Consider the following 16795-nt stretch of genomic DNA (forward strand, 5'->3'; position numbering starts at 1 on the left):
AATATAGCTTAGTGTGTGTTAGAGTGTAACGATATAGTGTTAATAGTGTAAATAGCAATTACGTTGTTCATTTCTTTTTGTATAGATTACTAGTCAACAAAAGGCTCTCTTCGAAGACAGTCTGTGTTTGAGTGTAAAAGTGTGGATAGTAGAACTAGCCCTTAACATTTGTCATGTAAGGTGTGTCGACGTAATACTATTAGAGAGAATGCCTATAAAATCGAAGACAGTAAAATGTGTACAGTGCAGTAAACATTTGAAGAACGCGAAACTAAGGAAACATGTTTCCCAAATATGTATAACGGGATGTGGAACGAAAGAATTCATGTGCCTTCGCTGTTACAAAGAGATACCAAAGATACCCAAAACGACCGATGCCGACTGCTACAATCTGACAGGTTTAAAGTCTGCCCAAGTCAATGCGCTGTTTGTTTACGTCAGAGACGAAATACGCAATACCCAAAACGGCTCTTGGTTAAACTGAGAACAGGAATGTCGTTGGGAGTCATTGGAACTCCTCGGGACTACAAAGCCACAATGCTTATGAGCAATTCACACAGACAGGAAAGCTCTAATGACGTGTTTTGTTCCCTTATATCTCATATTCAAACATATGATACGAGATGACTTCATTCCAGAGCAGACCAGACCAGACCGTTGGCCAAACACATCATGGCGGATGAAAAAGATGTGGCAGTTATTGTGGTTGATGGAAAGTATAGCGAGAAGAGCTTGAACTATGCGTTTCAGAGGCTCTCGTTTATTATGCACAAACATCGTCCTATTGTCAAACCTATGATGATCCTCGCCAGTGACGTATATGTGCTCTCTGTATTGGGTCCTTACTGCGCTAAAGATTTCGATGCAGCGATTACGGACAAAATACTACATGTTGATGTTGAAGAGATGCGTGCCTTGTTAAAAGAAGACGATGTATTCGTCGTAGACCGGGGTTTTAGAGACTCACCGTAGCTAGTAGAAGACCTCGGATTCCATACTGAAATGCCGTGTTTCCTTCCAGAAGCGCAGAAGCAACGACAACAATGGAAGACAACCAAGTTTGTGTGGTAACAAAAATAAAATAGGTTGTCCAATCCGCCAATTCCAGATGGAAGGCTATGGAACACATTATGATTAATAACCAAATTCCATTTATTGGGGACTATGTACGAATTGTTTGCACGGTTTGCAATACATTTCAGCACCCACTCATACTTGACGCCTCCCACGACGAGTACATTGCACGAAGGATGAGGGCTCTTCTTCACAATGAAAACGATCTCCAAACAACGGTAAAGAGAAAGATTGGGATCGCGAGGGCAACAAAATAAAATAGGCTCCGATGGATGCTGCAGATCTCCCGAACATTCCTGTATTATCCGAAGAGATGCTGCGTGAACTAACTCTCGGCATATACCAGCTTTTAACGAGCAAAAAGCTATACTGGGGAGCATGTGAACACTAGAGACGCCTATGAATTTTTCTTAATCAGCAAGATGGTGATGTCATTCGTGTTAAAATCCAGTGTCATCACATAGGTTCCTGCACCAACACTCCCTGGATAAAGTACGATGTTGCAGATATCCTGGGATGATACTGCCAGTGCAAGACAGGTGCCAGGAAGATAGGTTACTGTGCTCACGTAGCTTCGGTCTTGTGATACCTTGGGTTTCGCAGGCACGAACCAACAGCGTTCCATGAATATGCATGAGGAATACGTCGAAGATACACAGAGTAAGGTGGATGATGACTGGACTGACGATTCAGAAGACGATTAAACATTCTTGAGAACGATATTTAACCCCGATGTCTTCATATATTTTCCTTTGATAGTTTATTGTTTGCACAATTAATTTTGTTGTTGCTTCCCTGTGGATTCATATTATACATGTGAGTTAAAGTTTTATTTTATACATAGCGGATTTCCAGAACGTAGTGAGTTTATAGTATGTTCAAGTAGACATATTTGACTACAGTTTGGCATATTTTTGGTGTTGTTTTGAGTGTCCGCTCTATTGTTACTACAACTCCCAAAACGAATCTTGGTAGCGAAATACAGGTTCACCGAACACGCTTTTTCCTAAATAAATTGCTCTCATAGTGTAGCAAATACATCTGTGGTCTTACTATTTGGTTATTTTATGTGCTTTTAGCAGTGGAACAAAATATTATTAAGAATTTTTCCGTCATGTTGACGCTTTCCAAGGAAATTCGTTTATTACCTGCCTACCAAGACTTTTCGAAGCTTGAAGTGAGGGGTAACTTCCGGACGCTCTACACGGATAACCGGAAATGATCTCAGCATAATCTAAACGACCTTTGACGCGGAATATCGTGTAGAATACTGGTATAAACTTTCATAGCAATCCGTTTCTAGGCAGAAAATGGTCCTTATCATGACCCATCCTTTCACATTTCAACGTGGCGGAGACTTGGGTTTCTTAATTCCGACTTTATAGAGTATTCTTAAGCGTTTGGATAGCTCTCGCCAATATTTCAACAGCTGGAGAAGACCGTGAGGCTTACGAATTTGTGTATCAATCTCAAGACACTTTAAACATAGAATTAGAGATATTTTTAAACCCAAACCCTCCTACCTTTGATTGGTGACTTAAATAATTTTAAGGCGATATAGAATTTTAAGTCCGGTGCAGTGGCGTAGCAGCTGTCCCCACAACCCCTACAGTGCAGGGGGCCGAGGTATAGGTTGCCCCGAAGTCTTGCGATTAATAAAGATTTAAAGAAGTAGAACTTCAACCCTACTTCCACTAAATAATTCCACTTGCAAATGTTTGTGTGTACATCGTGATTTCCAAACCACAAAGACTTGTCGGTTTCGGAAAAAAAAATCATCAACAAGTACGCTGAACTTTAGTTCAGTTTCGTAGCAGAAGAATGTTCTTTTGTTCCTCCCTCTCCGAGATTTTGACCTTTGGGACCCCCAACTGACTGTCGGTTCGCTTTATGTACACATGTATTGCTAGAATCTGAGAAGTTTGCTAGGCTGGGAATCCAGAGATGAGCAGTAAGTTTCCCTACCCCTTCAACTTAATGGTTGTCATTCGTGGGTCGCTAAGTTATTTTGAGGAGGGTCACCAGTGACAGGCAGAAGAAAACTAAAAACATTATTCCGTGTCCCGCATCCTCAGCTAAAACTAGCGAACAATACCTAGGATGAGTCAGGGAGTTTCAAAATGGAATGAAAAGGGGTAATATGTTGACCATGTGACATGCATTTCATAACCAGAAGCCTTGCTTGTTGGTAGGACGTCAAGCAAATACAAGCAGCAAAGTGGTAGTTGTGTGTGATATTGTGTTGAAGTGAATTGCATTACAGTGTTACTTCTAGTGGTGAGTGTGATATCTGATGTGTGACTTTTTTTTTAATCATAGGCTGTGATTTCCCCCTTTGTAGTACCTCTCCCCACCAAATTGCTATATCAAGTAAACGTGTGTATCCAACGGAGCGACAAAAAGAAAAAAAAACGAAACAAAGGGATGCTTTTTTTGAAAAGCATCCCTGAAATTTCTTCACATTTTTCCGTGATCAGAGAAAATGAACAACGTATTTCACGAGAAACTTTACAAGATGAAAAATCTGAAAGTGTTTGTGAATTCGAGGTGTCTGCAAATATGGAATATGAACCCGTGGAAAGTGAGCATAGTGTTTCTTCCCCTTCGGATAACAAACTTACTGAAATCAACACTAGTTCCCCCTTCCCCTCCACTTCTCAATCTAATGTTGACCATACTGCTGAAGCATTAGATTTCTCTCATAAATATCTAACAGATTGAGGTAATTTTAATTTCTAAATCCCAGCAAACTTAAAAAGGGCATTTTGAGTTATGGCCCCTGCAAACCATCCGGCCCTTTTATTAGAGACGAGAAAAATAGATGTTTCTCTTCCGATTATTATTTTCAAAATACGCAACACGGCAAAACTCCACGACAATAGTTATGTTATTTGAAAAAACTGAACTGCTCATATTTGTGAGCCCTGTTGGCTCTTGGCTGACAAGAAAGCAACTCACTTTCACTCAGTATGGATTGAAGGAATAAGTGACTGGCAAGGACTAGCGAAAAAAAAATTAAAGAGCACGAACGAGCTCAATATCATTTGCAAGCTTGTATTACTTACACGACATGAAAAAATAATAGTACAGTGAGAGAGAGTTTAGTATCTGAAATGGAAGACGAGATAAATTATTTTCGGGAATTATTGAGGAGAATAATCGACGTCACACTCACTTTGGCAATGTGTAATATTGCCTTTAGGGGTGAACCTAACAGTGGTAATTTTCTTGCGGTAGTTGAACTTTTGAGTAAATACGACTCATTTTGTATCGGTTAATAAATGATAAAACAAAGAGCAAAAATACATACATAAGTACCGAAATACAAAATGAAATTATTCAAATGTTGTCAACGCAAATAGAGAAACAAATAATCGGAGAAATACAGGACGCTTATTTCTTTTCTTTGATTTTGGATACTACTCAAGATATTTCAAAACACGACCAATTAAGCTTCATTTTTCGATACGTCCTAATAAAGAAGGATATAAACGACAGCCCCGTAGAACTCATTATACATGAAAGTTTCTTGGGATTTTTGAAGGTATTGGACGGAAGTGCACAACGATTAGTAAATACAATTTTACAATTCATTGTAGAAAAGGCAATTTCAATAAGACAGCGCAGGGGGCAGGGCTACAACGGGAAAAAAGTGATGAACGGAGTGTATTCGGGAGTGCAAGAGCGCATCAAAAGCCTTGAGCCTTCAGCCAGTTATGTATATTGTGCTGCTCACAACTTGAATCTAGTGCTGAGAGACGCAGCTAATATTTCGCAGATAACATCCTTTTATAATATTCTTGAAAAACTTTATGCATTTTTTAGTTCCAGTATTAAAAGATGGCAACTTCTAGAAAATAATAATAAAGCCACGACTCTTAAAAGACTATGTCCATCAAGGTGGGGTTCAGCTTACGACGCGTTATTAGCTGCCCGTTTTCCTTATGGAGAAATTCTGAAGGCTTTAAGCAACACAATTGTGACATTAAACAAATCAGAGGAACGCGACGATGCAATTTCCTTAAGAAAACACATGGAATACTACGAGTTTGTAGTTCAAGTGGTAGTACAACATAAAGTTTTGGAAACGACAACTATCGTATCGAAAAAAATGCAGTCACCAGATGAAGATGTACAAGCTGTAACAAACTTATTGGGTGAGGCACTTATTTCACTTAAAGAATTGAGAAATTCTTTTGAGAAAGTGAAGAAAGAGTCCGATGAAATGGCACAAATGTAGGGGATCGAATGCCGTTTCACAAGTAAACGTCCAAGTAGAGCAAAAAAGTTTCTTGACGAATTATGTGAGGATGAAAGGCTAAGTAATTCAGAAGACTATTTCAGAATTAATGTTTTCTATGGTTATTTGGATACTGTATTGAGTCAATTACAGGCCAGGTTTGAAAGCATGATGAACATCACTGAAAAATTTGAGTGTTTGCAACCCAGTGTTCTCGTGAACAGTAGTAACAAGGAACTCCATTTAAAGGCGGTAGACTTGTAGTGAGCTATCCGAATGATATTTCTTCAGAATTCCCTCATCAGTTACTTATGACCCGTAGTGTACTTAGAAATGATATCAAATGCTTAAAAGTGGGAACAGTGAAAGATTTTGCGAAATTGATCCTTATTAAAAATCATGTGATTATTTCCAGTATTCCTGAGGTCTCTGTGGCGTTGAAATTCTTTTTAACTCTTCCTGTGACAGTGGCTTCAGCAGAACGATCTTTTTCAAAACTAAAATTAGTTAAGAACCATGTGCGCAGTTCGATGATGCAGGAACGTTTGTCATCTCTTAGTATGATAAGCATCGAAGTTGAAAGAGCACGCAAGTTAAATATGCATGCTTATTATTATTACAGCTGGAGTAGACCAGAGTATGTTTGATAGGTAGTTTCTCTTCGAAATTCGATTTCGAACTTGCCTATCAAATAACAGATGTAAGTACGTTCATGCGATGCAATGAACGATAAAATTCGTCAGTATCACTTCAAGTGTTTCTCTTAGATTTATCGGTTTATTTTCTTACCAACATATCTTTAAGAAAACTCACTATTGGATGGAATTTCCCAGTCTTCTCCTATTCAAATAAATCACTGGTTACACATATTGCAATAGGAGAATATAGTTTACTAACAAGGTGAAACGTCTTGTAAAGATAAATATTGTTTCACTAATTTGTCACTGTTCTAAATAATATAATGTTTCTCTACGTTTTATATTCATTAATAATATGAACTTAAGTTGAATAGTTTAGAAATAATTCAAGAAATATTTCCAGAATTTCTGTCTAATTAAATTATTGGGTAGAATATATTAATTTATTTCTAGCCGGGTAAGCCAGGGAAATTCCTCTTTTCTAGCTTTCCCTTCCCTGACACTAACTTACTACATTCCCAGGCTGGAAAGAATGTTTTCCACCCCTCGAGAAATTATCCTATATAATACTCCTCATAAACGTTATAATCTGTTACATTAGCTTAGATGTAAATAGTTTCTCTAAACAAACTAAGGTTATCGTTTGAATCTCAACTAATATATAGCCAACATATATATATATATATATATATATATATATATATATATATATATATATATATATATATATATATAATAAAAAGTATCAAATATTAAATGATTTGTACAGTACTGATTAAAATATTAACCATTAGTTACGGACCGGATCTCCCCTCCCCCTCTAGAAACTTCTCAGTTAATTTGTCCCTCTGCAAAATTCCCGAATAAAACACTGAGCATACATGACATATTCTGTAAGAATTCTTCAATGTAATTGTTCGCGATTTGTCTTCATTGTACATGATGGGATCTACCATTCAAAGCCCAAGGTGCGTTTAATATGAGACCGATGTTTACGTCATGAGTGAGGACGTCGGTTTCGTAGCGGGGGTCGTGGAATTGTGACTTCCCTAGATTTCTCACAAAACTCCTGGAGTTGCTGATTCAAAAATATTAGATCTGTAATGAACGTTCCAGTGTGGTCAATTATGTAGTGCGGCGTTTCCCAATTTTTTTTCGACTGCGGAGACCTTTTTCAAACAAACTTTTCTTGTGGAGTCCCAAGAGTATTTAGTTTTATCTGTCTATATTATCCCTTTAAAAAAAACTATTATATTTATTATGAATAAAATATGAATGGATTCTTTTATCTTCATTACAAACAATAGTACAAAATAAGAAATAATATTATTTTTATTTCATACTGAAATCCACTTATTAGAAATCATATTATTTTAGTAACGTTATTACAAACAATCGTATATCAGAGAAAATAATTTTGCTTGATAGAAGTCGTCTCGTTCTACCGCAAGAGGAAGAAATCAACTCATTTTTTGTCATTTTATATTGTTTATCAGCCAACAATTATCCTTTTCGTCACTGCTGCTGATGGAGGCCCTGAAAATCACTCGTGGGGCCCATGGGACCTGTGGATCACAGCTTGGAATGTCGTAGTAAATGTAGATTACAGTTTTAGGTTCAAGTAAATATTTACCGGTATATTTTTCCACACACTATTGTTATCTTTTGGCCAAGTAATAGAAATATCGGTTAGGTACTCGTAAATAAGCTCCAATAGTTGTCAACCCTAACCTCCATAGAAAGAAACCAGGGAGTAAGCATAAATTATGTGTTTATTTCGCAGGTGAGATAATTTTTTTTTTTATGGATTCTGTTATTGATGAGTTACTGTTTGCCATAAACTGACAAAACTCTCCCATGACATTTTCACTATACTAATGTATTCATTTTCATATGTGAATGATCTTGCTTCTCTGCACTATAAAAAATTACAGCTCCTTGGATAACATTAATTGACGTGTGTAAGTTAATCTTGTATACGTGATAGCTTAATCAATTCTTTTACTCCAGATCTCTAATTTATAGATTTACATACACCCCTTTCAATTGCTAGGAAAATAAAGTAACTACCCTGCCGATGCTCTTTGGACTTACTGTCCCCGGTTACTAAGTTAGATAAATAGGCAAGGATCTGCCTTTACTACCAGGATTATTACTTTAAAAATATCTTGTCCTTTGTTGTAGACGAACTTTGTTTGTAGAAAAAGTACTGTTCGACTATTTCATTCATCAATGATACGAATAAGGAGAACGAATTCAGCTAATCTACTGACATCTGTGGACGCGTCTGATTAAATCCCCATTCGCAGACAGAAATTGTTTCATGTACCTGCGATCTAATTGCTTTTAGGCATGTCCTTAACATACCTGCTCTGGCGTTAATCAACCAAGAGAAATTTCTACTCGCTATACTTATTTTAAGTATTTTGTTTTCTTCCAGCTCTGCCTTCGTTAAATTATCTAAACTTAAAACAAGCAACTTGTCGCGACATTCTTGAGGTTACCACGTGGCATCCTTGAGTATCGCGACGCCCACTTTGAATACTCATGCTCTAAGTTATTATTAGTTTATAGTGGGTGAAGAAAGAAGAATATTGACTTTGATAACAAAAAGGAAAGGGAAATTGTTTAGGGTAATGTGTCAGAAATTACTTTGTAAGAAATACCATATCAGGGTAAATTTATGGAAGGAGCAACAGGGGATGAAGAAGGTGTCAGCTCCTGGACGATATCAAGATCGAACATTTTTATGCCTTAACAAAAACTAAGGCTGCATATAGAAATGAATGAAGGACGATTACTTTGCTGTAAGAACCTGCCAAGAGCACTAATGATAATGATGCTAAACTTATATTTGGAACAATTATTATTATGTTATTATTATTTAGAAAAAGGCAAATTAAACTCTCGTTAGAATTAAAAGAAGGAATTTATAGATATACTAGCAGTGTGAACTTAGAGTGTATTGCTTCTACCAATATAATTACCATTAAAAATCAACCTTTCAAGCGATTAATATTAAACATTTTATTTAAAGTTAACATTTACTGTTTGGTCTACCTCTATATCATAAAATATGTACCGTAACTCTAAATATTAGAAACATTGTTTCTGTTCAGATTATTTAGTTCATTACTTTCCTTTTTGCTACTTATTAAACATATCGCACTCCACCAATGGCGGTGAAGCCGCCCCGAAGAACCCATGGCGTCTGGGCTGGACCTCAATGGGCCCCATTCAAAGCAAGCTCGAATAACACATGGACTCTTGATTCGCTTTTGCGAGGGGGGGGGGGAGCGAAACCGTTTTTGCCGCCACTGCACGCCATCCAAAGTAACTCGATGTCTTACGAGATTACAGCGAAGCATAGTAAGTCCTGATTCCTCCTCAAATAACTCTATGTTCTCCGAAGCTGAGACCGCATCTGTGAAAGCGAGAAAAAAGAAACATGGACCATTGGGAGGAAGATGTAGGCAATACTAAGAGACTGAGAGTGTGTCGCGCAGAGCTTTATTTGCATCACCTGCATTGATGTTATTCTATATATCTTGTATCTTTCTCGGAATTGCAGTTTGCAGGCTATTTAGAATTCTGAGGAAAAGAACTCTAATCTTCAAAGAACTTAAAAACTCCTATTTAACTTCAAGTATAGGCTCACATTTTTCAAAATGTAACTAACTTGTCACTCAATTATATAAAAATAAAATTGACCAAGAGACAGACAAGAAATACGTTTCTCAAATAAGAGTAATTATATTACAAAGAAATCTTTCAGGCAAATTTGGAATTCTTTACCTGGAGTTTTTAATGGTTAAATAATACTTGCAATAGAAAAAGAGTTTGTTAACACTTGAATTGATTATTTCTTCTATACCTTCTATTCAGTTATAAGTAACCAACAATTTAGCCACTTCTGAGCTGGGGTTCAAATATTCGAGTGGAAGAACCTGGCTCAATCTGGCACCGCTATAGCTTTGCCACTAATAGGCATCTAACACATTTCAAAAGTGGGGACACTAAGTCGGTAAATGGAAGGCTATAATAATAATAATAATAATAATAATAATAATAATAATAATAATAATAATAATAATAATAATAATAATAATAATAATAATAATTCTTGTCATTTGGTTTGAGGATAAGCATAGCTAAAATGTTTATTTTGTTTGGGGCTACAGCAACTGTGGTTTCTGTTCGTATAAATTTTAAGAGAAGACTGTGCTCCCTACTCGAGAAGAAAGACGATAGATGAAACAGGAAAGCCCATGAAAATCTGTCAGTATGCATCTCAAATTCAAGACTGAACCAAAAACCACACGTATATTAACACAAACATATAACAGATCAAAGTTTTTCACATGGAAAGAAGATACTGTTGTTGTTAGTACCATAAAGGCTTCGCTGTAATCGTAGTATCACAGGCTTAGAAGACTCAGTTAAACTTTTTTAAATCAAAATTTCTAGACTAATTTGTTAAAGTACGTGTAACAAACAATAATTGTGTGCAATATGCATCGTCTAGAAACTAATTATTACAGAGGTAGTATCCCCTGAAAGATTGATTTTTACGATATTGTCTACTGCCGCAAAAGTGGAGGGGAAAAAGACATGTTTGTCCCCCGTCTAGTGTAATAGTAAATTGATGAGAAGAGTTAGTGGCATGGATCGCGGAGCGTTGAAGCTATATTTTTTCAATGTCCGTAGACCGAATGCAAGGGAAGTGACTATGGACATCGGTCCTGTAACAGCCTGTTGCGTTGAATATCAGTTTGATGAAAGGTGGACAGTTTTGAGCATCTGTAGCCTGATTGTAATTTCCAAGGACGTCATGAACGCTAGCAACGGTTCTAGTACAAAATAATCTGTGCCAAAACATTGAAATTTGTTTTCCAATGATTGGAAAGGTCTATTAGACGGATGAGTCCTCTTCCACCTTATTTTCTAGAACAGGTCGTATTCATTGGCGCCGACCTGTCAGAACTATTGTGACGGGGGGTCGGATCACTTAAATGAATGAGCCACTCATTTTCTTTTTAATAATAATAGTATATTATAATAATTATTAGTAGTAGTAGTAATAGTAGTAGGGATCACTCTACTTTAGTTTGCCAACATTTTGCTTACGACTTAGAGAGCCGCTTCTGGCCCGGACAATTTCAACAGAATCTCCTCTTTGGTTTTTATCTCTAAGTATTATTGTCCTTTTTGGAACTTCAAAATTTTGAGTGGGAGCTGTATTATGCTTTTTTGTCAGCCTGGGACCTAAATTCGAAGCCGCGACTTTTAAAATTTTACGTAGTTTTGTTATGCACTTAAGTCATTTTTCTTTTAATTATGAACCACAAAATACACATAAATACATAGTATGGGTCTCACAACACAATAAAGATATTCACAAATTAAATGGTTTTCTCCACTTGTTGACTTCTTTAAAGTTAAGATTACTACTTTAATGTTGAATTTTGTTTTAATTCTTACTGGTTTTATACAGGTTGTTTATCACCTGTGTGCTTAGTTTCTCTCTCGTGCATTCGATTTTCACCCGATGTCCAGTGTACACTGACTTAGCAACGCTCATGAAATACTCACCTAATTTCTGGTCTGGCCTCTGTGGCCCCTCGCCATTCGGAGCGCACGACACGACATGGAACTGAGTTTACAAGTTTCTGGCTACTTCCAGAGGCAGTTGACACTCCACTGTTCGCAGAGCGGCAGACAATTGCGGCATGTTCGGTAGTCGAGGATCCAATGCACGGAACCTGAGTTCAACGGCATTCCAGATATGCAGATATGCTCGATGGGGTTTATATTAGGATTCTGAAGAGACCAGTTAAGTCGTTGGACCTTCCCTATATACTTACTCTTCGAACCATTCACTGACGACATTAGAGCGATGTGGCGGCCTTTCCACAGCCACTTTTCACAATGTTTCACACACAACTTGAGCCGTCACAAAGCCCTTCAGAGGGCAGGAACACACGTGGTGTCCACCCGTGAATCAGTTACTTTCTGCCCCACATGTTTTCTTAAGTCCTTGTATATTAATTTTGAACTCTTGTTTACACAAAACGTAATAGAATTAGACTTCCTGTATTTTTTCCGAAACACGTAATGAACATTCATGAACTTCCTTTGTTCAACGCTTTGTTCCATCAACCGACAAAAATATTGTATATCTGCTGTACAGAGAATACAATACAGCACAGAATGAAATTCTATATAAGTATATGCAAAGCAGTAACTTCGGTAAAATAATAATAACAATTAATTTCTTAAAATGGAACACTGGTTGCGGAATACTGGACTAGAGGAAGGGATTTTGAGAACTAAATATCGTACAGATCAATGTTGCTCAAAATTCGTGTTAATGACCTCGAATGGTTCACAATTTTGATTAAATAACATATTGGTATAATTGTCATATATAGTAAGTTCATTATTGAAACTCCTTTTAAGAAAAAAATGGTAATAATTCTTACTCAATTTAGCATACCTGCTGTGTTTTGCCATCTCTGATTTGTTCTCCCTCTCCCAAGCGTTTATGATGCAGCAGTCTTAAGTTCCACAAAGTTGATGGTCTAAATAAAACATTTCAAATTCTTATTTAAAGTTAAGTTCATGTTGTGTACAATTCATAGTGAACATTAAAGGAGAAAATAAATAATAAATTAGATCCTGTTAAAATTAGATCCAAAGTTATTTCGAAAGCTTTGCTTGCACATCCTTAAAGGAGCAGTTCGACTTAGAAATGCATTTTTTACAATTTATTTCCACTTGTAGAGTTGAAAATTCTAAAAGGAATGGTGTTTGTTTGATCGCGATACGTTCAGTCGTTAGCGAGTAACAGAGGAAGAAAGATTTTGTTATGACGTCATAGGTGGGCAAGGCGCGAGAGAAGGTTTACATACTACACAGTGCCAGGCATTTCGTTTGTGAGGTGCGGTGGCACGTTCTAAGTGCGGTTTCCTTTTCCAGAACTGATTGCAAAGACTTACAAATATCATCTGCAAGTAGAAAATGATATCTGATGGTGGGCTGTACAAACGTTTTTATAATATTATAAAACGTATCCTATAAAGCATGAGTTCAGCGTTTCAAAAAAAAAAAAAAACCCAATATGTAAATAGATGGCGGACGAGATTGCTGCAACACCTAAGTACCTTTTCTTTAATCATTCTTCCGATTCCCAAACATAAGTATGTTCATTTTCACGTTTTGTTGCAATTTTTAACGCTGACCCTATAATTTTGTGCTTCAAGGTATGTACAGGAGCGTAACATATGAGGCAAAAATGAAATAACATCTGTAAAGTTTGCCAGAATACGAAAAACACTTCACCGGTTAAATTTCTTTTATTCTCATAGCTGTCCGCTTCTCATCACCCGTTTCATCATCATTGTCACATGATACAGAGAAATTAAACGATGGATCAATGTCTTGAGGAACAGTCATCGTCACTGATTCCTTCTACAAGCCGGTATATTTCACTCCCTAATTCACATTGTATAGCTTATTTCTAAAGCAGTATCTTCAGAATCATGAGTGACATCGTCTTTATTACCCTCTAATGCCTCGTCTTGACTACAACCATCAATTGCGTCTTGTACGATATTTGTACGTTGGTAACTGGACATAGATCGGTGCTTGTTTAATGGCTCGGATTTTAAACCTTTCAATAATATACTTGGTACAGCATTCTTTCTCAGTTTGCGTGTAAATAATTCTGGCATTTGCCAGAAGTGGATTTAGACGGTAAAAACTCAGGGGGGGGGGGGAGTCAGAACCCAGACTATGATATGTATATCATGTTTACTAAAAACTTTCAAAAATATCTAAATAATAGCTTAAATCAAATTTGTCACTCAAAAACTGGGGGGACCTAGGCATTAACTGGGGGGGCCTAGGCATTAGATCCGCCACTGGCATTAACTTTTCTTTCAGTAAACTTGACTTCTCGAAGGCAGGTTCTTCAAGATGTTTGGAACACGAGTGATTTTATTTGGTACATTTTTTCCCATTGATTTTCTTGGGCCATAATTTATATCGATCTGGTGATTTCTCACGACTTAGAAACGTAAGAAAAGATACTTTACGTCCTCAGCTTCAATTGCATAAGAATTACAATCGAAAACACAGCAGGTGTTAGGCATTTCTACTTCACTTCACAGTCACAGCACGCGCTGTACTAACACGTGTTTTCTACTTCACACTAGTGTTTCTTTCAGAAAAAAAAATCATTATTTTTACACAGTACTATTATATTTATTATATTATAGACGTATTATTTTGGTCTCCTCCGGGGGAATCTCTCAGAGCTCCGGGAGACAGTGCCACCCTAAAAACATGTCTAGAAGAAACACTGTTTCGCACAACAATCGTAATTTCTGCTCTCTCTCTCTTTCTACTCTTTTTTTTATACTAATGCTATAGGAAAAACAACTAACAAAAACTTCCCTCAAAAATTCAACAGAGCAAGACTGCTAACAAATCCAAAACACAATCTATTAAATCCAATGCACTATTAAATGTTTATCAGCTGCGTACAAGGGAGTGGTTGCTGACTCACATTGAGTTTCTCGCGCCCCACCAATGACGTCACCATTTACGATTCATCAAAAACAAATAAATGCCTTTAGAAGCTGAACGAGACGGCCTATCAAGATATTAAAAAATACGGGTCTCTTATTTTTTGTTTATCTTTCTATTGCACCAAACTTGTTTTTAACTCGAACTGCTCCTTTAAGATTGGGGGATCAGCCCCCACATCAGTAACATTAGGTACTTGTGCACCCGCAAGCCCCTGGAGTCGGCGCCTATGGCCATATTTATGCATGAGAGATTCTCAATGGAACTTAACGCTTCGAAGGTCTCGTCGCTACCAAAAACATGGCAGCGGCTTTGTGAAGTTATGGGCCACAATTTCCTGTTATTCTATTAGCCTTTGATTATGTTCACAGGATGCATTATTACTAGTGATTACGTTTATATTTTAGGTTACCACTTGCGTACTATGTTCCTTATATTTACGGCGATGATGCAGTTTTCCAAGATGGTAATGCACTACTTCACACAGCCAGGTATGAAGGCGGGGTTTCATTATCATCGAGATTAATTCCACTGTCCAGTCCAATTTGTACCCTTCAATATTATTGAATACCTATGGTTAGTTCTGGAGTTTAAACTTCGGAACAAATATCCTCCCTCATCCTCACTGACAGAATTGAATTTTGTGCTGCATGAGAACATTTTCTTCACGTTCTTCCATTGTTTTGATAACCATATGATGTAGATATGTTAAACTACAGCATTAACATTTGGTGTGTTTATTGCTAAGAAACTAGTTTTTTTTTTTTTTTTTAAGTTCATCTGCTTAATATGTTCCTCTACTTGATAGACACTTTCTATCTAAATGTACTTTTAATATGTTATTCATGTAGTTTTTTTTTTATTTTTATAGCTGCTGACGATGGGAATGGTATATTGCTTCCACACTATATCTTGCGTCGTCCATCTGAAGAAGGGACGTATGAAGAAATGGGAACTGTAGAGGAAATATCTCCAGCAACGCTGCGATCTCTTGTTGTGAACAATGAGTTAAACGGGAAACAATATAGTGAAGTCTCTACTAACTGTCAGGAATGGGTAAAAAAATTAGCCAGTTTTCCGACAGACATTAAAGAAAAGATAGATAGTCACTTCACATCAAGTCAATTTGTGGCGACCGCAGGGGTCGCGGTTGTAACTGGAATAGCTCTTCTAGCTCTTCTATGGAAATTATTCTCAAGGGAATCACCTAGAAGAAACAGATCCCAGAGAGAATGAGAATTGCAATGAACATCTAGTAACAGTTGATCTGAATTAACCCATAATTTTCTTAATATCTGTCGCTGCAATCGATTTTCAACCGTTTTGTAATTATCAAATTTCGAATAAAATAAATTTCACATGTTCTTATAAGATTGAGTTTATGTGTTTACATGCATAGGTTATAAATACGAAATCGTTGTTTTAAGCATATGCAAAATTAAGATACATATCAAATCCAAGTTATAATAGCCTTGCATGTTCTTTAGACATATTGTAACATCCATCAGTACATTACTCTAATATTGGGCCTTACATAACTGAAAATTACGTACGATTTGTATTTTATAATTCACGTTTCATTATTTATAATTATCAAAATATATTAAAATATAATTCAACCTGGGCCATTAAGCATACATCTGTACCAGAATCAAAATAGGAAGGATAATAAGTTTAAATACTTGTTAGAATTATTTTTGTAAACACCAGCAAAGACTCATTTTAAATAAAAGCATTCATTAAACTGTGCATGTTCCATTGATATTAATTTGCTCTGACTATATGTGCAATAATAAGCAGTATTCTATAGAAGAAAACTGGTTTTTGAGGATTTTGTCGTTACTATGAATTTAAAGTCATTGAATTAAAAATTCAAAATTAAATCTTTGTTTACCAAGACTCTTCCATTCTATCAAAATACTAATAATTTAAATACGTAGTAAAATATTGTGCAATGCTCGAAAATATAGTCATTTTACTCAGTAGAAGGAGCGACTAAAACAAGAAAAAAAAAAGCCAGATAAAACATGTTAGTTGTCTTTGCCATGCTTTCAAAATTTCAACTTCTTCTGCCAGTAGAAGAAATTTGAATTCTAATGTTAAAACTGTTAAAACGTTATATTTAGTTCTAACTTAATTTTAAAGAAATCTCTAAGCCAAAAATAAGCTAGTCAAATAAAGACATGATTAACAAATTGACGTAACCGGAAAATGGGAAAGATTGAATAATTTTAACAGTACACGAATTTTGCAA

General features: G+C 36.4%; 1 protein-coding gene across 1 annotated transcript in view; it reads left to right on the forward strand.

Annotated features, from left to right (window-relative positions):
- The window catches only part of LOC145669211 (uncharacterized), a 72468-nt gene extending 55909 nt beyond the window's left edge, over window positions 1-16559 (forward strand). Inside the window, exon 3 of the mRNA XM_081737538.1 lies at window positions 15413-16559. Coding sequence (XP_081593664.1) covers window positions 15413-15777 — 365 coding nt within the window. The 3' untranslated portion in view covers window positions 15778-16559. The remainder of the gene's footprint in view (window positions 1-15412) is intronic.
- The last annotated feature ends 236 nt before the right edge of the window (window positions 16560-16795 follow it).

Source organism: Thermobia domestica, chromosome 13 (genome assembly GCF_964235325.1).
Source record: "Thermobia domestica chromosome 13, izTheDome1.hap1.1, whole genome shotgun sequence".
NCBI classification, from domain to species: Eukaryota; Metazoa; Arthropoda; class Insecta; order Zygentoma; family Lepismatidae; genus Thermobia; species Thermobia domestica.